Source organism: Ictalurus punctatus, chromosome 7, assembly GCF_001660625.3.
Source record: "Ictalurus punctatus breed USDA103 chromosome 7, Coco_2.0, whole genome shotgun sequence".
NCBI classification, from domain to species: Eukaryota; Metazoa; Chordata; class Actinopteri; order Siluriformes; family Ictaluridae; genus Ictalurus; species Ictalurus punctatus.
Genome location: NC_030422.2, coordinates 8,046,234 through 8,071,637, shown reverse-complemented (window position 1 = coordinate 8,071,637; position 25,404 = coordinate 8,046,234). Strand labels below are relative to the sequence as shown.

At 39.7% G+C, this 25,404-nt stretch overlaps 1 protein-coding gene across 2 annotated transcripts in view; it reads right to left on the bottom strand.

Annotated features, from left to right (window-relative positions):
• LOC108267708 (cadherin-2A) overlaps nt 1–25,404 on the bottom strand; it is a 147,717-nt gene that overhangs the window by 66,637 nt on the left and 55,676 nt on the right. For both annotated transcript variants that reach the window (XM_053681459.1, XM_017472050.3), the window contains exon 2: nt 16,561–18,335. In XM_053681459.1, the coding sequence (XP_053537434.1) occupies nt 16,561–18,072 (1,512 nt within the window). In that variant the 5' untranslated portion in view covers nt 18,073–18,335. The remainder of the gene's footprint in view (nt 1–16,560; nt 18,336–25,404) is intronic.

Sequence of the window (25,404 nt, the reverse complement as noted above, 5' to 3'; positions counted from 1 at the left end):
AGCCCGCCCAGAGCATCAGCATTCATTCTCATTACCACTCATACGTGGCCAGAATATGTCTGCCGGAATAGGCACCCATAATAACATGACTCCCCACAGAAATGTGACATTGCGAGCTTGGAAGAAAAATGGGAATGGGGACAGCAGCGTTTCGGAGGCATCCATGTGTGGAAACAGCTAAGCACATTTCCCTCAATGGAACCAGAGGGGAATTTTTTTTTAAATTGCAGATTTAAAAATAAAAAGTCACAGTGTGTGAGAGTATATATATATATATATATATATATATATATATATATATATATATATAAACACACAAGTTGCTGCTTGAAAGTTTGTGCATAAATGTGACCTAAAACACCATCAGATTTTCACACAAATCCTAAAAGTAGGCAAAAGTTAAACCCAGAGAACCCAGTTAAACAAATGAAACAAAAATATTATATTTGGTCATTAATTTAGTGAGCAAAATGACCCAATATTACATATCTGCGAGTGGCAAAAGTATCTGAACCTTTGCTTTCAGTATCTGGTGTGACCCCCGTGGGCAGCAATAACGGCCACTAAACATTTCCGGTAACTGCTGAATTTTAGCCCATTCCTCAGTACAAAGCAGCTTCAACTCTGGGATGTTGGTGGGCTTCCTCACATTAACTGCTTGCTTCAGGTCTTTCCATAACATTTCTAATGGATTAAGGTCAGGATTTTCACTTGCCCATTTCAAAACATTAACTTTATTCTTCTTTAACCATTCTTTTGTAGAACGACTTGTGTTTTTAGGGTCGTTGCCTTGCTGCTTGACATACTTTCTCTTAAGATTCAGTTCACTGACAGATGTCCTGATATTTTCTTTTAGAACTTGCTGGTATAATTCAGAATTCATTGCTCCATCAATTAGGCAAGTAATCCTGGCCCAGATGAAGCAAAACAGGCACAAACCATGATACTTCCACCACCGTGTTTCACAGATGGGATAAGGTTCTTATTCTTATTTCCTTTCTCCAAACATAATGCTTCTCATTTAAACCAAATAGTTCTATTTTGGTCTCATCCATCCACAAAAATGTTTTCCAATAGCCTACTGACTTGTCCACATAATTGTTGGCAATGTTCTTTTTGGAGAGCAAGTCTCTTTGCAACCCTGCCATGCAAACCATTGTTGTTCAGTGTTCTCCTGATACTGGACTCATGAACATTAACATAAATATATGACCAAGTATAATAGTATTGTCTCATTTAATTAATTAGGTTCTCTTTGTCTACTTTTAGGACTTGTGTGAAAATTGTAAGATGTTTTAGGTCATATTTATACAGATATTTGGCACAGTAGCGAACCTTCCGAGAAGTGGCTGACCTTCCAAAATTCAAAATCAAAGGACCTACAGGCCTCTCTTGCATCAACAAAGGTCACTGTTCATGACTTCAATATCAGAAAGACATTGAGAAAAAGGGCATCCATGGAAGTGTGGCAAGATGAAAACCACTGCCAACCCAGAAGAACATAAAGACTCATCTGAATTTTGCCAAGACACACCTTGATGATCCTCAAACCTATTGGGAGAATGTTCTGTGGACTGATGAGTGGAAAGTGGAACTGTTTGAAAGACAGGGGTCCCGTTACATCTGGTGTAAACCAAATACAAAATTCCACAAAATGGCCGACATAGGAATTGCTATATCCTTGGACTCGGTATGCCCCCCTGAATCTACTGAGATGGATTTTATTTGAGGATTTTATGACAAATTTTTCAGAAGTTATAAGAAAAAAATTCCTTTTTTCATATCTCATGACCACTAGGTGGCACTGTACTGAAACTGGCAGGCACCCTCACGTTATGATGCCTATGATAAATAATAAGTTTGGTATGAATACGCTAAAGCGTGACAGAGATATACCCTCATGTCCATTTTAGAGTGCTCCTCGTGGAATTAGTTGAAGCACCATTCGAATACGGTATTGATTTAGAGACTACAAATTTGCTGTATTAACAGTTCAGACTGTCCTCTATCTGTGTGCCAAATTTCTTAACTTTCCCACAAGCGGTTCTATGGGCTGACTCAAGAGCAGAAGAAGAAGAAGAAGAAGAAGAAAACCAACAAAAACAATAGGGGTCTTCACCTCTTCAGTGCTTGACCCCTAATAATAAGAAAACTAACAAAAACAATAGGGGTCTTCCCCCCTTTGGGGCTTGACCCCTAATAATAATTATGGCTCTAACAGGGAACCTTACAGCATTACAAGGCAACAGGAAGTGAAAGCTTATTCAGTATAACTACCAGGCTACTCAGTGGGTGGGGCATTGTTGCTAAGGAAACTTGTGTGCACTTGTCACCATGCGAGGCTTTGAAGATACCGACGCCAGGCATTAGCTCTGGACTCAGAGTCGGTCAAAGCTGCCAACACATAACAGTTCCAGACCTGGGGTTCTTAACGAAAGACATTAATGACCGGCCTTAATGACTGGACTTAACGAGGCCCTTAATGAAGCTGCTGCAATCATTAAAGCCAGCATCGGCAGAATGATGAACGAAGAGGAAAAACTGCTCAGTTGGGAGTGGAGGAGTGTAAAAGGAGCTGGAAACACTGAGTTTCCCTTTCTCTCTCTCGCTCTTTCTCTCGTTCTCTTTTTCTTACTCACACGTTCACGAAAGGGCCACAGTCAAAACGGTGTCTCAGACACAAAGCTAAGCAGATGTTTGAACTCATTACAGTAACAATAATCATCTATACAATTACATCTGTTACATCTAATGCCGTCTAAATGAGCTTGATGCTCAAATATAATATTTTTAATGGGCTACAGTGTCAAGAAAATGATGCCATTACAGTTATACCATGAGGGGAAAAAAAAAGCCTGTATCAAAAGAGCATTCAATTTATTCAGCGTCCCTTCATAGACTATAAAATCCATCCAAATTAGACCTCCTTAGTAGCAAGGACAGTTGCTATGGAGATTGTAATGCATTTGTAAGACCTTGTTCATTACCATAAGGTAATATGCTTATACTCAATTTCCCATTTTTCAATAACTATATATCACAAACTTCAGTGTCAAGCTCTAAATTATTTAAATAACTTATACGTGTATACTCAATTTCCCATTTGTCCTGCACAATAAATCACGAAAGCAGAAAATCAAGAGCCAAAAATTGCGTTTCACGTTTGTGCATTAGCCTAATGAATGTGGTTGCTTCTGCAGATATATTTTTTCAGCCTTCGACTATCACAGATGGAGAGAATGACACTTGTGCCCTTGTGTGAAATGGGCTTTGACTGTGCTAAACAGCGGTTCAGTGACCAGGATACTCACACACACATGAACAAAAACACACACACACACACACACACACACCATGGACATACTGTATAAGGGTGATTCCATGATTGCCGTGCCATTTAGCCCTTGTACCTCTTACATATAACCCTTGAACAAGATTTCGTTTTACAAGAATTTTCGGTTGCATTTTGCTCTTCAGTGAGTAACACGGTTGAGTTTAGGCATGAAGATATTGGTTTAATTGCCATTATTTCTTTTTTTTTTTAATTACTATTAATAATTAACATTAATTTTTTATTATTATTATTAATGATGGGTTGTATTTCCATGGTGAAAATCAGGAATTTCAGACCCTGTTGAGCATGTGACTTGTGGAATATTCCAAATAGTTCATAGGGGTGGATGTGTTCAGGTTACAGGGTTGAGTGCACCTTTTTCATAACCTCATGGATGACTCAAGGAAAAGGATGTTTCAAACATGAAATGTTAAAGGATTCCCAAATGATTAATTGAATCGAGAGAAAAAAAAAACTATTTAAAATAAGTACTTCAATGATTATATATTTTAAGATAAAGTCAGCTGGAACAGGCACAAATGCTGTTTTATGTGCTGTAGATTTTATCAAGGTTTTAAGTTATTTAACCGAAACATCCACATGTTGAGAAGGATACTTTTATTAAAAATGTACTTTTTTTTCAACTTTTTTTTACGTTACATACATAGTTATAAATGTAGGACAAAAATGGCACCCCAAATCCCAGCAACACACCACAAGGAAAACCTTTTAAAGGCTTTATGTGTGATGGAAGAAAATTCTCTGCTCCTTCACATTCTGGAAAAAAAAAATGAATGAGACTCATTCTTGATACAGCCTTGACCTCAAATCAACTGAGACACTCATGCAGTTATGACCTCTGGTCTCCTAGACTCCTAGCCTGGCTGACTCTGCTCACCAGAGAACATCGAACAATTTAACACCAGGTTCAGATCATTTGGGAGTTCATTTGGGAGGGCAAGGAGTTCTTCCCAGCAAAGTGCGTGTTGATGTACTGCCTGTCTGTATCACACTACAGAACAGCTTATGGCATAACTTCTGCAATGTCTAGAAATACAATCATTATCAAAGGCATGAAAGATAATTCAAGCTTCCTTTAGCATAAGGCAGTTGTATCTCCTAGTGCCAGGTTTCATGAGACTGGGACAGCCATGTTGGACAAATGAGGTTCTTTCTCAGAGTCTCATTGCCAAAATAAAGCAACATAACTTGGCTCCCTCCCCATTCCCTGCCAGATGTCTGACCCCTAAATCTTGCCCCCCACTCTCTCTCAAATAATCTCCCATCTGTCCATCCATCAGCTGGCAATACCACACCTGAGACTGCATCTCTGTCACAGTACTCTGAAGGGTCCTTTGTCTCCCCTAGTGACATGTAATTAACATGTGCCTGGCCAGCCCAACTGCATTATTAAAAGCTGTTTATTCCAGCTGAGGCAGGCACCAGACATGCTGCTACCTACTGATGAGTCTGCAGTGCAGCGGATGACTATAAACCAGACTCATGCTGGGCTGTGGGAAATGTAGCCTTGAGTTACAGCCAACATATGCACATAGAACCAGCACTGTGGAATCAGCCCAGCTATTTTAAGAACACTTTTTATACACCATTCACAGTTGGTCTTTGGTTGACACTTTTATCTAGAATTGAGACAAGAGCCAAATGAGCAGTTGAAGGTTAAGGGTCTTCCTCAAGAACACAAAAGTGGCGGCTTAGCCGTACTGGAATTTGAACTTGTAACCTTCCAATCAGATGCTCAGTACACTAATCACTGAGCCACTTTAACAGAATCACCGTAGTGTAATGGTGAGCATAAACACCTCACAGCTCCAGGATATTTGTTTTGGTCAGTGGTTAAGACATTGGACTATTGATCAGAAGGTCATGAGTTCAAATCCCAGCACCTCCAAACTGCCCCTGCTGGGCCCTTGAGCTCCTTAGCTCTCAGTTGCTCAGTTGTATAATGAGATAAATGTAAGTGGCTCTGGATAAAGGCATCTGCCAAATGCCATAAATGTAAATGTAAAATGCATGATGAACAAAGTAATAAAAATACTCAGGGATTCATGGACTGATGTAGAAAACCAATCAAGCTTGAAATTCCATTGATTGGAAACTTTAAACTTGCATACGTTCTGAAATACATTCATTCATTTATTCGTCTCTAATAATTGCTTTATTCTGGTCAGGGTCAACACTTGTTGCAAAGTGGGAATACACCCTAGATGGCACACCAAGCCATCACAGGGCACCATGCACAGCATTCACATACACTTTCACACTTTTGGGCAATTTAGAGATATAGACAATCCACCTACCAGCATAGGCACAGACCATAATCCGAGCTCAGGATCAAATCTGGGGACAGTGGATCTGTGAGGTGTCAACGCTACCTGAGATTTGCATCTTGGGCCATATGGTGTTATGGGCTACATTAGCTTATTTGACAGATGCCCTCTCTAGCTTTAACACTACTGCATGAATTATTACATTTACATAATTTTTTTATGGCTTTTTATTACTTGAATTAGCTCAAGTTTTTCTTACTTTGAATGTGAAAAAAAGTAAATATTCTATTATAGTGTCTTTTTTTTTTGCTATGTAGGCCTGTTTCAGTTCATGAATGCACATAGCACAATTCCATTATCGCATGTTGCCATATGGCAACAATTACATTTTACCCATCCATCCATCCATCCATCTTCTGTACAGCTTATCCTACACAGGGTTATGGGGAGCCTGGATCCTATCCCAGGGAACTCGGGGCACAAGTTGGGGGACACCCTGGATGGGGTGCCAATCCATCACAGGCTACACACACACACCACCGATAATGTAGATATGCCAATCAGCCTGCAATGGAATCTCTTTGGACTTGGGGAGGAAACCAGAGTACCTGGAGGAAACACCCGAAGCACAGGGAGTGCATACAAACTCCACACACACAGGGTGGAGGCGGGAATCAAACCCTCAACCCTGGAGGTGCGAGGAAAATGTGCTAATCACTAGGAAAATAGTAGTTTTGTATTATTGCCCATCAAAAATAGGAGAAATTAATTGTTGGCATATGGCAAGACTACACAGTAAAGGTTTAAACATCACGTTTTGCTGACACAGAAGCAACAGAAGCTATCCCTACCACCCTGATACCACTATACTCAATTTCAAAGTAAATTTTTCAGGGAATCAGGCAGCCTTGTGGAACACAAGGCATCTGGTATGGAGACTATGGGATATGCAATGATATTAGAGCTGTTTGGGTCTGATCAGTCAGTGTGTTAAGTGATGTGCAATGGGAACAGGCAACACCTGTTTCTCTGCCGAATAACTGACTTCCACAGACTAACTCCTGGTCCCTTATTCCCATATGAATCAGAGAGTTGTAGAAGCCTGAAGTTGTTTTTGGATCAGCTCGCTTTTGTGAAGTAATCACAGGTGAACACGTTTACTTTTTGCACTTTGATTTGACTGACCTCAGTTTCTGAACTGTTGTAAAGAAAAGCTGCTTTTTTGCACTGTTACAGTACAGTTAGACAGTGCTCCAGGTTATGGACCTTAAAAACTCTTTCTCTGTATGGTGAAAGAACAGAGAATGGCTTTGATCTGACCTATTTCTTTCTGACTCGGCTTAGCCCTTGCAACAATCTCTCTCACGCCAGGCCTGCGTGTATTATTCATGGACGTTATTTTTCTACATTATTACTTCAAGCGCTCTCCTACTTATTGGTATCATACTCGTCTCGCTACAATGAATTATTTATGATCGAAAGGCAATTCGGACCCAAGAATATGCAAATGTCGGCTATCATAATCAGCTGATGTATGACAGGACATTGGGTGATCGTGTGAGTCGCACGCTTTTCTTTCTTCCTCTGATGACATGTGTTACATCATGTCTCTAATAGTTAGCAAAGGACTAATTCTTCTGTTTTCTTTTGTATGCATAGATCCAGGCCTCCTACATACAGGGCACAGCTCAAACCACCACCAACACAAACCAGTTAAACCAGCGAATGAAAGGCCAAAGAGTAAATAAAACGCACACACACATTTATTTACACACACATATATACATATATACACACACACACATATACATATACACATTATATATATATATATATATATATATATATATATATATATATATATATATATATATATATATATATATATATATATATATATATATATAGTTTTTTAATTAGCACTGCATTTTTGTCTTTTCAAAATGAAGCAAATTACACATTAGTGATGTGTTTATGCATACATACACACTGACATTTTGGTGCTGCATGTTCCTTTCTCTTTATGCCTCTTCCTCTCTCTCTCTCTGACAGGAAGTTGGACACTCAGTCTCAGCTATGAGGGCATCAAGTAAATACTACTATAAAGAATCTTAAAGTTTTTCCTTAAAATCAATTACCCAACTCTGACCTTTACTTAATGTCTAAAGATGGCCATGTCACAGTTACTCTAATACCATGTGCTTTATCGATCATACTGATATGGTCATTTGTTCCACTTTGCAAGACAGAATAGTCTAGACCAGGGGTTCCCAAACTTTTCCCGGGCAAGGCCCCCCAAATGGCATTAACATTAACAAGAGGCCCCCCTTTTGCAAGATGTCTTTAAAACACATTAAAAATACAGACTTCTGAATATATCCCCCTTTTTTTTTTTATTAATAATGACCTCTTTCATCTTTACATTACATTAGGAATTGATTTCGTGTGTGTGTGTGTGTGTGTGTGTGTGTGTGTGTGGTTGTCAGAGAGAGAATCATGTATTTATTTATTTTTCACACCAAATTATTTAGGCCCCCCGGTTGCCCCCTGGCGGCCCCCACTTTGAAAACCACTTGTCTAGACTAAATTTTTGAATTCACCCTCCCAACCACCAGGAGTAGCTGTAACACCTGAACACCACCTTGTACACATGAGAAACCATGCTATATTTTTCCAACAAGATTAGGTAGTCATGTATAATGCAATATTCGCCACAAATACTGCCAACATACAGCAAATCACTGGCTTTTTCCTTCTCTCGTATGTTCATATCAGACTGTCAGAGCAAGATATGGAGCTTATCAGCTTGTGACTATACTGAAAGTGACAGTTGTCCTGTCCTCCTATTGTTTCTTTCTACTTTAGTGAGTGGAATTTTCTTTTTTTTTGATGCATTTCTAAATTTTTTGGCTTTGTAGTGTCTCGGGGTCAGAGCAGTACTGATCTGCAATTGGCTAGTCACTTCCCATTGTTCCATACAAACATTAATCTCTACATGCCCCAGGGAGCTGAACGTTTTTCTTTGCAGTGTTGGTGGTACATACTGCTCATGGATACATATTCTCCACATTTTGTCAGTACCCTCCTATGCGATTCCTCCTTTAAAAATATTTCACATTCAGGAATAACTAGCTGAGGCAAGTGGAGTGTCTGGCGTGAATTGCTACTGTCATACAGTGGTAATTTGTAGGTATAGAATGCACTATTTTTTTTGATTAACCAGCTAATCAAGTTGGATTCTTGCTAGGTTGCTAGGTGTTTGTTTTGGAGTGGATATTTCCTCCACAGTTAGGTTGTAATGCCTCCATAGTATCCACTGTATTAGTTGGGAGCAACTAATAACCATGCTGTAGGGGTTGGAAGGTGAACTTGGCGACTGGTTGTGAGCTTACTGCCTTGGAATGGACGATCTCAAGCAAGTGTGCCATCCCATGTGCTGGCATGGTGTCCATGAACAAGCACATCAAGACCCGTAGATAGAAGTCTAGACCAGGACTTCTTATGTGATGTCCTAGAGACGCCTTCTCTTTCCTGAGCATAGACACAGTTAGTCAAGCTTATTAACAGCATAATAATTAGCTAATCAGTTGGATCAGGGGGAAGTCTTCAAACTGTGCAGGGCAGGGGGTACCCAAGACTGGAGTTAATAACCCTTGTGCTAGACATATCAACAGCTTGGCAGCCATTGAGCTTCAGCTGAAGTCAATGATCCAGTGTAACTCAGAGCTTTGTACTTCTCAACAGAGTCCTTTTATGTCTCAGAGGAGAGCAAGGATGTCTACACCTGCATAGTGAGTGTCTGGGGGGGGATCTAGTTCTGACCCTGCCAGCTTGCATGTGCCCATGACAGGCTCTAAAGTAGTTATTACAGCCCTGCTAAAAATGCCTGTAACAGTAGGGTCTTTCTATGCCACAATGTAAGGACTTTATTGTCATCTTTAATAGGGGAATTCAGGCACCTGTGTTATGGCACATTCTATGGCTAATATGATGAATCTGCAAGAGATTTGGCAAGGTGCAGGACCTCCCATTATAATGCTGGAGTCCATTAAATAACCTTCAGCCAAAATAGCTGCTAAGTTGCGCTCTCTACTGATAAACTTGCATTGGCAAACATTGTAGGTATACTGCAATCCAGGTTTTCTGCCACTTTGTGATTTTATTGATCTTACAGCTTTCAATGAGCATGAGTCTGAAAAATGTTCCATGCTGTGCACTAAAGTATGACTAAAAATATGTGAACACCTGATCATCACCCATATGTTTTTGCTGAACATCCCATTCCAAATCTATGGGCATTAATGTGGATTCAGCCCCAGGTTTACTGCTATTACAGCCTCCACACTCTTCTAGGAAGACTATCCACTAGATTTTGGAGCGTGGCTTTGGAGATTAGCGAGGTCAGGCACTGATTTCAGATATGGCATGCAGTCGACATTCCAATTCATCCCAAAGGTGTTCAGTGGGGTTGAGGTCAAGGCTCTGTGCCGGCTACTCAAGTTCCTGCACACCATCCTTGGCAGACCATGTCTTCATGGACCTCACTTTGTGCACAGGGGCAGGGTCATGCTGGAATAAGTCTGGGATAGTTCCAGTGAAGGGAATCCTTGATGCAGCAGCCTACAAAGACCTTCTAGACAATCATGTGCACATTTTCTGTACATGGTTCAGTCTGCTAAAATACTTTGCTGGATTCGCATCCCAACCAAGGTCCACTCGTTGATGACTCCTGCTCTAGGTAATGATTACACTACTCAAATGTGTTCAAATGTCATATATATTGTACTTATCTGAATTAAATTTTACTTCATTTTATGTAACCACAACTCCTGTGACTCAAGTTTTAATTACGGCTTATTTCTAATTTCTATTCAACACCTCATACCAAAATAAAAATCCTCATTTGAGTTAGTAAACAAACATACATACATTATATATATATATATATATATATATATATATATATATATATATATATATATATATATACATACATACACACACACATATATATAAGGTCTGGATAAGTGACTGGCATTACTGAATGGTGACAACAGTTAGTTATCTTTAATACTAGACCATTAATGATTAGTTCATGGCTGTTATACTAATAATATATAATTACATCACATATACAGTATATTTACAGCTGTTTTATTTTGGCAGCGCAGTGGGTACCCTCACAGCTTCAGGGCCCTGCGGTTGATCCCATTGATGTGTGGAGTTTTGCATGCATTCCCATGTCCATGCCAATAGGAAAATTGGATAAGAGAAATTGCCCCAAGGTAAAGTGGTTACTGAGAGTGAGTGAGCTGTTAATTTTTTTTAAACAAAGCTTTATATTAAAAAATGTTTAATGTAATTAGTTCTTTAAACTAAACTTAGTATATTTAAGTGTAAAACAAAAAATACAAATGTTTCTAAGTTAGCTGTACTCAAAGCAAACAATTAAAAACTTAAATGGTTTAAGGCCATTTCCTTAAGTGATTTGAGTACACGTAGCTCATCAGGGTTTACGGTGTAGTTAATAATGCATCATGTGTTACTTGACCTTGTGGGTAAATCTCAGCAAGGATCCCAGCACACATGGTTATATATCACATCTGGCAGTTACATACATAACTAGGATTGTCACATATTAACCTCTCATGAAAGTGCATTGAACGGCTTTAAAAATAAGATCACAGTTGTTATGAATGGCATGTGAGGATGAAAAAAAAGGGGGAAAAAAAACCCAAACACACACACAAAGCAGGGGTTTGTAATAAAATAGTATTTAACACAATTGCACTCTTTCGCTGCCCTTTCCTTTCTTCCTGTCGCTATTATTTTAAATGTTATATTTTCAGCTGTACAGTATCTTTATTATAATGCTCACACTGACATCACACACACCTTCATAATATCTTTGAGATCTGCAGAAACTTGTGTTTTTCATTTCAACAAATTTTTCATTTCTCCTTTTCTCTTTGTCATTCATATTTGCAGAACTTCCTCTTTTCATTGGTTTCAATTGTGACTCTAATTTCCTGCTATTTGCCTGAGACTATTCTGTTCAACCTCATTCAGATATTCTGCTAATCCAACTTGCATTATTATTTTAATACACATTTTTCCATCTTGCCTTTCATTGTCCCTCTCTCTGTCCTTGTCAGCATCTCTTCATCCCTAATTGCTCCTTTGCTCCTACTGAGTTCAGGCCTTGAGGCTAAATATTTTTCACAGTGAGAGAAAGTGAAGAAAAACACAAACTAGTTTGTTGAGAGTCATCCTTGAATTATCTCTCATGATCTTTCTCACAGCAGGTGTCTGTTGTAGCTGTGGCCTCAACACAGTCTGTTTTGCTCTTGTCTTCCAATTCTTTCTAATAGCATGTGATTGTCAGTGTGTGCAGGAAACTAAAACCGTGTGTTGGGCATGGGTTTAAAAACAAAAGGGTACTGGCCATATGTGTCACAGTGATTGCACAAACCTATGCACACAAACACAATTAATTAATGGTAGATGGATGGGTGGATGGATGGATGGATGGGTGGGTAGAAGAACAGATGGGTGGGAAGATGGACAACAGATCAACTGGTGTGTGAATGGATAGGAGGATGGTAGTTGGATCAGGCCCTGTTTATACTAGTGCATTTTCATTTTAAAACACATAACTGTTGCTACGGTTACACCTGTCGTCTACACTACTCTGGTGTTTTCGACCCTTAAAAACGGAAACTTTTGGAAATGCTGAAGACCCCGTTTTAGTTTGAAAACTCTGGTCCCACGTGTCAGTGTAAACAAACCAAAACGAAGACTTTTGAAAACAAAGGTGTGGCTCCGCCCACATTCGCCCCCTGATTGGGTCTTCTGGATCATTGCGTATCCTTCCCTGATTCGTCAAGTCCCTACCATATGACAGTTACGCTACCTTGATTGTATACACAACTACATGGGCACTGAACCACAAGCTTTGCTGACTTTGTTGTCATTCTTAGCAGCCATTGTGCAGTTATATTCAGTATTTTATAATACTGCAGCAGCCCACATACGCAAGAGACAATCTATGATTAGAGCAATCGCCAACAAATTTAATTTCAAGCGGTGTAAGTCCTACATGGAACGCCGGTTTGTTGTGCCTGCCGGTGACTAGCAACCAAATTCCTGTTTACACTTGTATTCTCATGCCCAGTGTGCATGAATGGTCATGTGACATGGGTGTTTGGCCAAGTAGTGTGTACGGAGATTGTTTCTGAAACACAGCGGAAACGCCAGCATGGACAATGATTGTTTTCATTTTAAAACGCTGTTATGAAACGAAAACATACTAGTGTAAACAGGGCCTAAGTGGGTGGATGGATGGATGGCAATGTGGACAGATGGGTGGAAAACAGATGAATGAGTAGGTGAGTGGATGGTTGGATGAATAGATGTGTGGGTAGAGGGATGGCTGGGTAAACAGATTGGTCAGGAATAAATGGATGGACAGGTGATGGAATGGATGGAAGAGAGAATAGATGAATGGGTTGATGGATAATGGATGGTTTAGTGGATGAACGGATACAAGGATAGGTAGGTGGATAGATGGATTGATGGAGTGAACACAAGGCAACTGGCTGTGACATTACACCTTAGTGCTTTCATGGCTCCAAATGTGGTCATGTCACCCGACATATGACACCTGTCAGATATAGTAGTGTCTCACACCAGATCACACTCTCTCACACACACACACAAAAATATGCTTGTACTCTCTTCTAACATCAATACCTGACGGAACATGCTGGATCTTATGCACCACAAACATTTAGTCTTAACATTTAATATGAGTGGAGAGAGAACATAATGTTTGAGACACCCATTTGCATCACAGCAGAAGAAGCTTCAGTCCTTAGATCAACAGAAATACTAAAAGTTTTGAGAATTTAGTGGTAATTGGGCCACCAAAATAAAGACCTTAGTCAGGCTTGCTTAAGCTCAAGATTAATCCCTTGATAGCCCTCTAAAAGGCACATGTATATACATAATAAGCATCATGTCCATGACTGAACTACATCAAATTATTCACAGTTGTGGCAATTATGCAGCAGTTCTATAAATATCAGTGAGGGAAAATGCCACAGAATTCATATTAGAGGATTCAGAGAGCGTACCGGTGCACTAATTAGGCTAAAAATATTACAGATTACTACTTGAGCAAATGTGGAATGATTCATTTTTATAATCTTGACCCTTAAAAAAACATAAACCAGGAACATTATTTTTTTTCCTATGGGCGAGAAAACCAGCATTGTAGTGCTTTTTGTGCTTTTACAGAAAGTTAATTTAAAGCCATGTGACTTAGAACATACAATTTGCCAACAGCACATTGGGTGTAATTTTCAATAATGAGGTCCAAGGGGAACAATGGGGGGGGGGCGGGGGGGGGGGGATGCTTAGGTCATTTTTGACATACCTTTTATCTTAAGGATATAAGTTTAGGTCACTGCAGGGGGGAAAAAAAAGTCCACACTCCATAATGACTGGAATAGTACAAGAAGCAAAGCAGAGTGTCATTGGCATAAGGGTATGTGACTCTTGGGGTGCTTGGGACATTTCCCTACCACTTTTTCACAAACAAGGTTCTAGCAGGTCATATTTTCTTGGGGAGGGAATTATTGTACCATGAATGTACTGTATTTATTTATACAAAATTACAAATATAACAGTGTCATGAATGTGAATTTAAAGTCTTTATACCAGTTGTACACTCTTAAAAATTGTGATAAGTCTCAAAGGTTCTGCAAAACCCTACAACAGAGTGTTGTCTATATCAGAGAGGGGTAAATGCTTTCTCAAAGCTGAGAACCCTTAGTTAGCCAGTGAACCAGAAAAAAGAAAAAAAAAAAAAACACAACAACAACAACAACACACACCTCAAGAACCCATAGAATTTAAATGTCACGCTTGTGTGCACTTTCTTCTTCAAAGCATCCATCATTCATTCTGAGGAACTATTTAAAAACAAGTGTGAATTTTAGTAAGAATGGAAGTATATCTCTACCAATGATGACAAAAAGAGTGAAAATTTGCCTGGTTTCTAATTGATCACAGCCTCTTTTTTTTTTTTTGCCCCATCATCATTCTAGTCCCAGGAGCTTTTCAAAGCCAAAATACATCCATGATTATTGGAACAGGATGCTGAAGGAAAGCGTGATATGCGCTTGGGTAGCCTGACATTTCCGTGTCTTAACTGCACAAGTGGTTTCCGCAGAGTTGCAAGAAAAATGACCATCCAAAAATCTGCTTTGCCCGTCACAATATTCCTAACTATCCATCCCCCTACAGAGTTCCTGTTTCATTAGCTTCTTCTGGGAAGGAAATTAAATGTAGATTGATATTGAGTAGATGGACAGGTAGACACTGTAATTTTTTGCTTTTATAATTTAAAAGTATTAGTTTCATGTAATAAACAATGTTTTCTTTCAAAAGACAATTCATGATGTAATGGAGGGGAAAATTCAAACCCCTCCCCTTGGCCTCAAGAAATAATCCGAAAGCACGCACATCACATTAGCTTACTGTGTTATTCATGCTAATAAGCAGCTATGCGTGTTTTGAACAATGGCAGATAAAATTCCCGACACATCAACAGACCACTTAAGGATCTTGAAAGCAGATTTAAAATTTAACATATTTTGCATCAAGAAACCAATTTCTGATTGTGGTATACTTTAAGGGGAAGCAAGAGTGGGTGCTTGTCGAATCAAGTTTCTTTCATGTTCTTCAGTGTTGGTGACTGAAGCATAACACTCGCAACCAACTAAACATAGTCAATATTGTCAATATACCTCACTCCACATTGACCACTCCGCATGCCTCCTCTCTCTCATTTCCACTGTCCACTAATTCCTAATGGTGCTCTGGGTTTGCTTTTCTTGAAACAGTCCTCTTATTCTCAACTTGGACAGCAATGCCATTGAGCCCAGGTGGATGTGTCAAGATATTATCACAGCAGTGATTCCATTAAGCAACTGGAAAAGCAATATGCACGGAAAAAAAAAAAAAAAAAAGTCAGAGATTTGTTTTCCAAATCATGAAATGCTGTATGGCTGCCTCAGGCAAACACACAATATCATGCTCGTTCATTTATTCAGCTCATAAACTCTCTTGCCTTTACATATTACACATGGACACAAAGACAAAGATAGTAGAGGACGAGCCTTTAAAAATTCCTCAAGGCTAAGCAAATTCTCTAATCAGCTAGCCAATTCAACAGATTCACTTTTTTTTTTTTTTCCCTTCTTGTCATAACTGCCTCAGTTCCCTGTACTCCTCAAGCTCCAGTCTGTCTCTGGAGAATCAGAGCCTCAGTACATTTAGGCATGAGTCACTGAAGGTAGTACCTAGAGAAATTACAGGTTCCTGCTCTGTGTTTTCATGCCCTACCCTCGTGCCCTTCATTGTCTGCCGGAGGTCCAATTTTAATAGTTCATCACCACGTACACTGTAGTTTTAAAAAGCACTGAATCAGGGTCTAAATTAATAGACTGATTATATTATTTTCCAACCTGCTGGAGTTGGCCTCTGCTGAGAATCAAATTGACAGAGATTGACAGAGAAAAAAGGCTGAATTAATCGGTCTAATGGCATTAACATTGCTCCAAAAGAGATTAATCAGAGCCCTCTATGGGAGATCTTATTCTTTTTCTTCAGTTACAAAAGCAATGAAAGTTAAATATAAATTCGTTATCCTCCGTAGGCATCATAGAATACGGTAACCTTTTTCATGCCTTGCTGTGTAATAATTAAATTTTAAGTCTTTAAGTAGTAATTCAGCTATCTAGATGTGTAGGAAATCACTGGTAGTTAAAAGTCATCAGGTAAGTGTCTTTAACATGAATGGATTGGCTAAAGACACGTTTAGAATAATATATTGAATTTATATATGACACAAAGTTTTTTTTTTTAACTTACCCTTCCAATGAGAACAGGTTCAGGACCAGCGTACTCCTCGATAACAAAAAACTGGTTCCAGATCCAACTCCGTCTGCTTCGTGATCGAGACCCATCACTTTCCTTCGGACTCCACCCTTCACCTCCATCCTCTTCCATCTCCTGGAACACGAGACCATGGCCACCATGCAGAGGCCAGGTGACCGATGGTTCCCAAATATCCTCCTTGTCCATGTCTTCACCATCTGGATTTGGGCGCAGTTTCAGAATGTGACTGTCTTCGACAAAGTCTGAAGGTTCCTGAGTGACATTAAAATCCATTCCTGGAGCATCCATGTTTTGACCGGATTCCTCTTTGGCATTAAGAGTAATCTCAGTTTGTGAGTCGAGAAAGTAGCTCTTATCTGAGACTGCCTGAGAAGGTGCATGTGATGTTCCTTCATGCACAATCACAGACATATTGGTATGACTAGTAAAAGGAATGGCCTCGAGGTCAGCCATGAGTTCACTTTGAGGTGTTGATACAACATGGGTTAAGTGGTGTTTGCTTTTCACAGCAGGTATAGACTCAGCCGCTGTCTCCTTATCTTCATCTTTTGAATTTGGATTGAGATCACTAACTGGCCACTTAAAAATATGAACTGGACTGACATTTGGATTCGTTATGGTGCTTGACTGTGGCTCACCAGCTGGTCTTGAAGTCTTGTTATGATTATCAGATTCATATACATCTGGAGTTACAGAACTGTCTTGTCTCTTTATTTTGGGCTCCTCCAGTTGCCCATGATCTATATTGATCAAATCTCTCTTCCTACTGTGACTAATCTTATTCTGGAAGGTCAGACCATTCTGGAGTTGGGAATTTACAATCCGCACAAGGTTGTCCTTAGAAATAAGCTTCAATACACCAAAGTTTCCTGTCAGGTTTAATTTACGGGGCGAATCCAATATCATTCCCTTTGGACCTATGGCATTATTAAGAATCCCAGGGCTTGGCCTTGCTCTAAATCTCGGCGGTGATTTGTATCTGGTTCTGTTGAAGTGTAAACTAGAGTCTATTTTGTGGTGAATTGGAATTCCCTTATCAACTCTTCCACGTTTCAGGATTTCAGTGTTTTTAGTGTTATTCTTAATCCTTCGGGTTTCAAGTAGATCTCTGGTACTATCAACTGCTTTAAATACCCTTGAGTCCATTTTCGTGGAGTCCTCGTTGTCCTGCTGAGGATATTTAGCATTAAAGTCATGCAGTTCTTCCTGGTTTGAGATTGATAGTGCTTCATTGGTCTGCTCAGCTTTTGAGTGACCTGCAAACTTATCGTCCACTTTGTCAGCACTAATCATCTCCTTGAGCCTAACCAGTGGCAATCCATTCTTCTCCAAACTTGGTTGGTCCCACTGATTGTTCACCACATGCAACTGCAAGTGAACCGGACTCAGTCCTCTCCTTCTCACAACCTTTGTGACTGGCTCTGCCCTTACAAGCACCTCCCATAGGCAGAGGGACACTAGTAGCAGAAGTCTTCTGTCAGGCATGTTGAGGGATCACAAATTGTGCTTTATTAATTTAAGTGAAAGTTAATAAAAGGGTGTGCTTGTTTTCTGGTTGTCTTCATTCTTTCAGCAGCACCTTTTCCCTTGTACACCCTGTCTTTACTCCTCCATTACCCGTCCTTCACCAGTGCTGGAGGGCAGGTGTCAGTCAAACCGCCCCTATTTTTTTTTTCTTCCACCGTATCTCCTTCTTCTGATGAAAAAAAAAAAATCTTCACTCAGTTTCCCATGGAGGCTTGATCGCCCTGAGTGGAAAGATAAAGATAATTATGTTAAAACTTTAATCACGTCGCTATGTTAATTAAACGTGGATTGACACAGTGAGGGGAGCCGAACACACAGGCTGACAGGCCAATTCATTAACTTTGGAACAATCACAGCACACTGAAATCATCAAACTCAGTTCTTATCTTAATCAGCACTGGCATGCTGTTACTATGGCACATATATGACCCTTACTGTGCTTCATCTTGCTTACTAATTTCAAAGCTTTGGGGCGTGTGGTAAGCTTTAAAAGTATCACTATTTTGTGCTGCCAATTTTTCGTGGAGGCTATAATGTTAATGTAGCAGATATAATGAATTGTGCATAAATTAGATATTCTCTGTGGTAAGGTGAGAGTGCTGTAGGCTGTTTTGCATGGCTTTGTGCATTAGATTTGAAGGTGAAAAGTGGAAAAATTTCACTGCATGTTGCCACATTGGTGGCGTATGTACGGTATCATAATCAGGGAAGAAACTTCTAGTAAAAACTCTGACTAGATAGATAGCAGACAATGGGGGTACGTCAATAAGTCGTTCTGGATAAGTTCGTCTGCTAAATGCTGTAAACATAAGCAGTTGAAACTCGATAGTATATTCCACATATAAAAGTATAGTAATGTATAACGATTTGAAGTCGATCAAGTCGGGTTTACATTAGTCTTCTTATGCATATAATTGAATTTACCCACACTCTGGAACACGAGCAGGTTACGAATGGTCCCCCCCCCGAATTTATGGGATTTTCCTGAATACCAAATCTTTTGTGTAAACTCTTGTACAAATGATTTACGAATAAATCTATTTTGTATATGGCTTGATAAATGAAGCCCATTGTCCAATCAAAGTACAAAAGAACAGATGACCGAGTTTAGTGTTTGCATATTGTTTGTTTTAATGAAAGGGTTACATGCTGGGAAACACAGCATGAACGTGTTAGAGCATTACACACTTGGAAAAAAATGAGAAGTCATGAATGCAGATGTATGTCTGCCTTTAAATGTGTGTGTTTTGTAATAGTTCACCCCATATCATACTTATTATGCCATCGATGCGACCTAATCGTTTCATTTTCAAGCTGTTGATAGATTTTAGATTTAGCCCTACCATCTGATATCACCACCAGCTGTCACGGATTATAATATACGTATTTGTTTTGCATGACCATAATAATGGAAAAGAGAAAACAGTCACGATTTAAAGAACAACACAAAGTCAAAGTACATTTCTTTTTTACCACTGTGTCTTTTTTTTTTTTTTTGCATGTGCGCTATTTACGTTGGTGAGTCAGTCATTCGTAGAAGCTGTTTAGTGATACACTACCATATCCAAGGCCGGGACCATATGTCAGGTAAAATATTTAAAAGATACTATCATGCTGTCACTGAAAGAAAATGACATTGCGGGGTTTTTTGACAGAAAAACAATGCTATAATGTAATAAGAAAGTTATGTGTTAGGGAAATATGACATGCTAGGCTGAGTGTATTGTGCTCTGGGGTGTGTTTGTACCATGTTCCGCTGGGTGCCGTGTCATCTGTTATGTTGTATGACACTCAAGGACTTGGGGTGAGACCCTGTCATGGCATCCACCGAGGTATGACTGAGATCTGAGCTTTCCCTCAAGATCTGCCTCCACCCCTCCCCCATTCCTCACTCCCCCTCCTTTTTTCTCGCTCTCTTGCATGTTCACACACACTTTTCCACTTTCATTCTCAATCAAAATCTCTCCTCACATTTGTAAAAAGCCTCTCGCATTCCTTCCTCTTAAATTCGCTCTCACCACCTCACCCACTCACCACCTGTCCTTCTGTGTCTCGCCATCTTACATTCTGTCCCTCCCTCTCTCTCCCTCTCTGTATTGTTTAAATATGCAGTCCTATATCTCCTCTTCATCTCCTATCCATGGCTACCTCTGTGTCAATCATGCTCCTGCCTTCACCTCTCTCTGCCTCTGTACTCCATCTCACTTCAATCAAATCAGCATCTTCTCAGCCGCTCTGGTGACATTGACAGCTTGCCTAGCACCGGCATCGAGGCCAGAGCTAAAACTCAAGGCGGTGTATTTTTACATTGTGTCAAAAATTTATGCATGGATTTCAAAAGGCAAACAGAACTTTTTTTTTCTTTCTATTTGGTTGTTCAAATAACGCTCAAAATGCAACCGGGGGAACAAAATAGGCACCGGGAGCACAAACAGTGGTGCTTCAAGCACTTATTAGAGCACAATCACGATTAGTAGTTCAATCCATGCCAACTTTATTGACAGGACTTGCTGGTAGGTGGCTGTGCAGCTGACAAGGACACCTGGTTAACTGGCTGGAGGTGAACACTAAGCCAGCATATTGATGCTGTCAAGTCGATTGAACATGTCTACCATGCCCAGTTGTGTGTGTGTGTTTCTGAATATGACTCTCCTGAGGCAGATAAATAGAAGTACAGGTCTGTAGGGTGCGACTGAATGACAGCATGCAGTTAGTAGAGTGCTGTTATTACAGATAGGCTTCTGTTTCAAGTGATGTATGTGTGTGTGTGTTTTTTTGCATGTGTGTGCAGACTTAAGAACATCTGATTGCTTTAGAACATTTCTCAGCACCGCTTTCTACAGCTTCTCTTACACCCTCCGGACATCTTGAGTATCTCACTGAACTGATTAATTGGGACCATAAATATCTTAATTAATTTTTCCCTTCCCTGGGCCCCAAATTCAAACGATCTCCTGGTTCATTAGTATTGGAGGCAGATCCCTGCCATTGATCTGTAGTGCAGTGAAGGCTGTCACCAACTTAACAAGACTGCAAATTTTAATTACGAATCGCCTTTTCACTCTTTCCTGCTGTCTACTTTCTCGACCTCCAGATAAAACATTCGCACGAAATGCATTCAAATAAATCTAAAGCACAATATTTTTTTAAGCACCGTCAACAACCCCCCCCCCCACACACACACACACACACACACACACAACATACTATACAGTCAAGCCCATAAATCTTTGGACAAGTTATTACTATTTTAGATATTTTAGTATATTGGAGTTCAGAATAATGAAAATGAGCGTTCGCCTTTAATGTGAGGTTAATAACATCTAAATCGGGTGAACACTGTAGGAAATACTGCACTTTTTATATGCGGTCCTCCTGTTTTTAAGGGACTAAAAGTAATTGGCTGCTCAGCTATTTTATGCTCAGGTTATTCCCTCGAGGTTATTCCCTAGAGCTGATAGTATTTGTGTAGCAAATGTAGCATTTGCATTTGGAATCTGTTGCTGTTAACTCTCAATATGAAAGCTAAAGAACTGTCAATGGCAGTGAAGCAAGCAATCATTAAGCTGAAAAATCAAAACAAACCCATCAGAGAGAAACACTATATTGACAAAAGTTTGTGGACACCTCACAGTCATACCCGCATGTGCTTTTTAAACATCCCATTCCAGATTTAGTCCCTCCATTAATGCTATAATAAGCTCCACACCTCTGGGAAGGCTTTCCACTAGATTTTGGAGCATGGCTGTGGGGATTTGTGCCCATTCAGCCACAAGAGCATTGATGAGCTTGTCTACTGATGTTAGGTGAGGAGGTCTGGGTTGGAGTCGGTGTTCCAGTTCATCCCAAAGTTGTTCAGAGGGGTTGAGGTCAGGGCTCTGCAGGACACTCGAGTTCTTAGACCTTCGTCAACTATGGTGTCATGGACCTCGCTTTGTGCACAGTGGTATTGCCATGCTGGAACAGGATTGGGCTCCTTGTTTTCAGTGAAAGGAAATTGACATGTGGAAGAACGACATATGGGTGTGATGGTCAGGTGTCAACATATTTTTGCCCACACAATGTATTTATGGACCTGACCCTATATAAACACTAGGGATGTAATTGAATATGAATACATTATTTTACAATGAACAGGTTCTAAACAGAAACAAACAGGAAGATGCACTATTTTTCTTTTAAATAGAGAATTTGCCACAGGGTTTTACAGGTGTGAGGTGAGCATCGGGACTGGGATCGTGTGGGACGCAATTAAATGGGTTCAGATTAATCCAGATATGAAGCCTTGGGACAAACAAAGACCATTCACTTAGGGTGGCTGTGGTTCAGGTGGTAGAGCGGGTTGTTCACTAATTGTAGGTTTAGCGGTTCGATTCCCGGCCCACATGACTCCACATACTTGGGCAAGACACTGAACCCCAAGTTGCTCCCGATGGCAAGTTAGTGCCTTGCATGGCAGCTCTGCTAGCATTGGTGTGTGTGAATGGGTGAATGAGACACAGTGTAAAGCGCTTTGGATAAAAGCGCTATATAAGTGCGCCATTTACCATTCATTAACATCATTCATTCATCCTTGGTAAAAGCCTGGGTAGGATTAGGCTTGTTTATAGTTTGGGAAATATATATAAAAAAAATAAATAAATAAATAAATAAATAAAAAACCATTCACTAGTGATGTAGCTTAGGTTAAGGAGCTGTCAGAGCCAAAATTCCTAGATAATAATACAGAAAGTGTTGGATTCTGGTTTAGCCCACACCCACTTCAGGTTTAAATCCAGATACTGAAATTTAAAGCACTACACAGATACAGAAAGTGTCACTGTGTTACACTTCAAAATATTCATTTATAATTTTTTCAAAAATAGCTATGTAACCACGTAATTTAAAAAAAAAAAACTTCCACACACAAAACATTTTTTTAAAAGATATGCAAGCCAGCATGCATTGTTATTCTAGATAACTTTCTCTCATGCTAGACACTGATATGTAAATAAACCTTCCATTGCAGTTCTTTTACCTTTCTTGCCGCAATGCTCTGGGAAAGGCCGTCCCAGACCAAAGGAGCAGGAGCGAAGAAAGCTGACTCTCAATTCCTTTATTGCCTCACTCACAGGGGGAACAGGAGCAATTCTTTCTACAAATATGCACAAAGTAAAAAGCCACACAAAGTGACAGGCGCTCCCCGCTGTGAGACTAGCAGCAAAGCTCGAGTGCAAAAATGACTTGGGGAAACACAACTGTCTTCACCTCATACAGTCCTTAATGCAAAATCTTGAGGGTTTCACAAAATACGTTTTAATGATAAGAATTCATCCTTTCACAATTCTACTTTACCCAAGGGGAACAGGTAAAGTCGTGATCTTTATGCTGGGACTGTACTAGAGATTTCTAGAAGGAAAAAAATCTCAGGGTTTGTATCAGGACAAAGCCGAAACGAGCATAAATTAAACCTGGCACAAGAACAAGAATGAAATATAGTAAGAGAGAGCATGTGCCTATAATCCTGATGAATTCCCTGTTTTTTTTTTTTTTATTGGAATTTTTTTTTTTGGTAAAGTACTGACAATTTGTTAACTTCAGACTGGCCTCGGTTTAATATCTGAAAATAAGTGAATAATTCAACGCAGAGTTCTCTGTCTATGACAGTGCAAGTGGGAAGCACATGAAGAAGCAGACTATGCTCAAAAGATGAACAATCTCTAAATCACTAATATTCACGTAAAAACGGTTGCTGAAAATGAAATGCTAATGCTTGCATAGAAATAGAAATGTTTGTATGTGCACAAAAATATGAAGCATGAGATTTTCAGAGAATGGCAAGATTATCTTGCAAATAATATTAAACTGATCAACATTATCAGCCATAACATTAAAACCAACTGCCTAATATTGTGTAGGTTCTCCTTGTGCTGCAAAAACAATTCCGGGAAAACACCACAAGACCACCATTTTGGAGATGTTTTTACCCAGTCCTCTAGCCATCACAATTTTTGGCCTTTGTCAAAGTCGCTCAGATCCTTACACTTGCCCATTTTTCCTGCTTCCAATACATCAACTTCAAGAACTGACAGTTCACTTGCTACCTAATATATACCACCCCTTGAGAGGTGCCATTGTAACGAGATAATCAGTGTTATTCACGTCACCTGTCATTAACTACATTTTCACAGCTGAGATATTTTCAAAATAATCTAGCTTTTCCTGCAGCAAGTTACTTTTTCGCCAAGTAGCGGTGCTGCACAACAAAATGCTGACATCCAAAACATTAAGCAAGAATTTAAGGACACATGAAGGTTGGTAGCTCGTTATCTGGGTTTGTTGTTGTTGTGGTTGCTGTTGGTTAGCTAGCTGCTTAACTGTGATCAGGCACTAGGCCTGAGGTACCTAATAATTAACTTGGCCTAATAATTAACTTCAGTTGATATGAAATACCAAGCTAGTAAGACAAGCATTGTTATTCATAATACAGCAAACGTTACTGTTTCATTCAATGTTGTATGGATTAATATTTTACGCCAGTTAGCATTAACTAGCTAACAGGATAGTTCCAGAAATGATCTAAACCAAGATTAGGGGACAAAACGTGCAGCATTTTATTTTATGCAATAAACTTGCTGTGTGACAAAATGAAAGTTTCACAGTAGCCTCAGTGAGGTTAGCCATGTTTTCTTAGTAGCATGGAGAGTCCAGAAGGATTTCTGGCTGTAGCTTACAGTAGCTATTTTAGATGATGAGTTTTCTCATAGCTTAGCTTGCTAAGTAGCTTCCCTAACAGTGTCTTACAGGCAACTGAGCTGCCAAGAGGATGCGGGAAGCATGCAAACACATTTGCAGAAATCACACCTGATACCCATAGAGAGGCTTTCTTCTCTTTCTGCATCAGCGGCTCTCAACATCAAAAAGCTATCAGATCCTTTCAAAAAAGTGTCTGACATTTTGCGGAAAGACCCCCAGAATCTTGGACTCTATTCCTGTAGCACACTATGGGGGTGTGTGTGGGTGTGTATAAAGTTCATAAGCCTACAAATCTCTCATTCCTTTGGTTTCTTATGCTAATAGGTTAACTTTTTTTATGCACAGAAACACGGTTGCATCATGAGTTGAAAATTTGTTCTTTTCTTGTTCCTGTACAACACGATACTTTTTGTTTTCCAAAAGAAGGAAAACCTGTCAGCAAAGTATATCTACTTCAATCTTTCTCTCCCTCTCCCTTAGTGTTTATCTTTTACTTTACCTTTCAAGGGCAAACCTGCAGAGCGAAGGCACAGGCAGACAAGCAGGGGATATTTT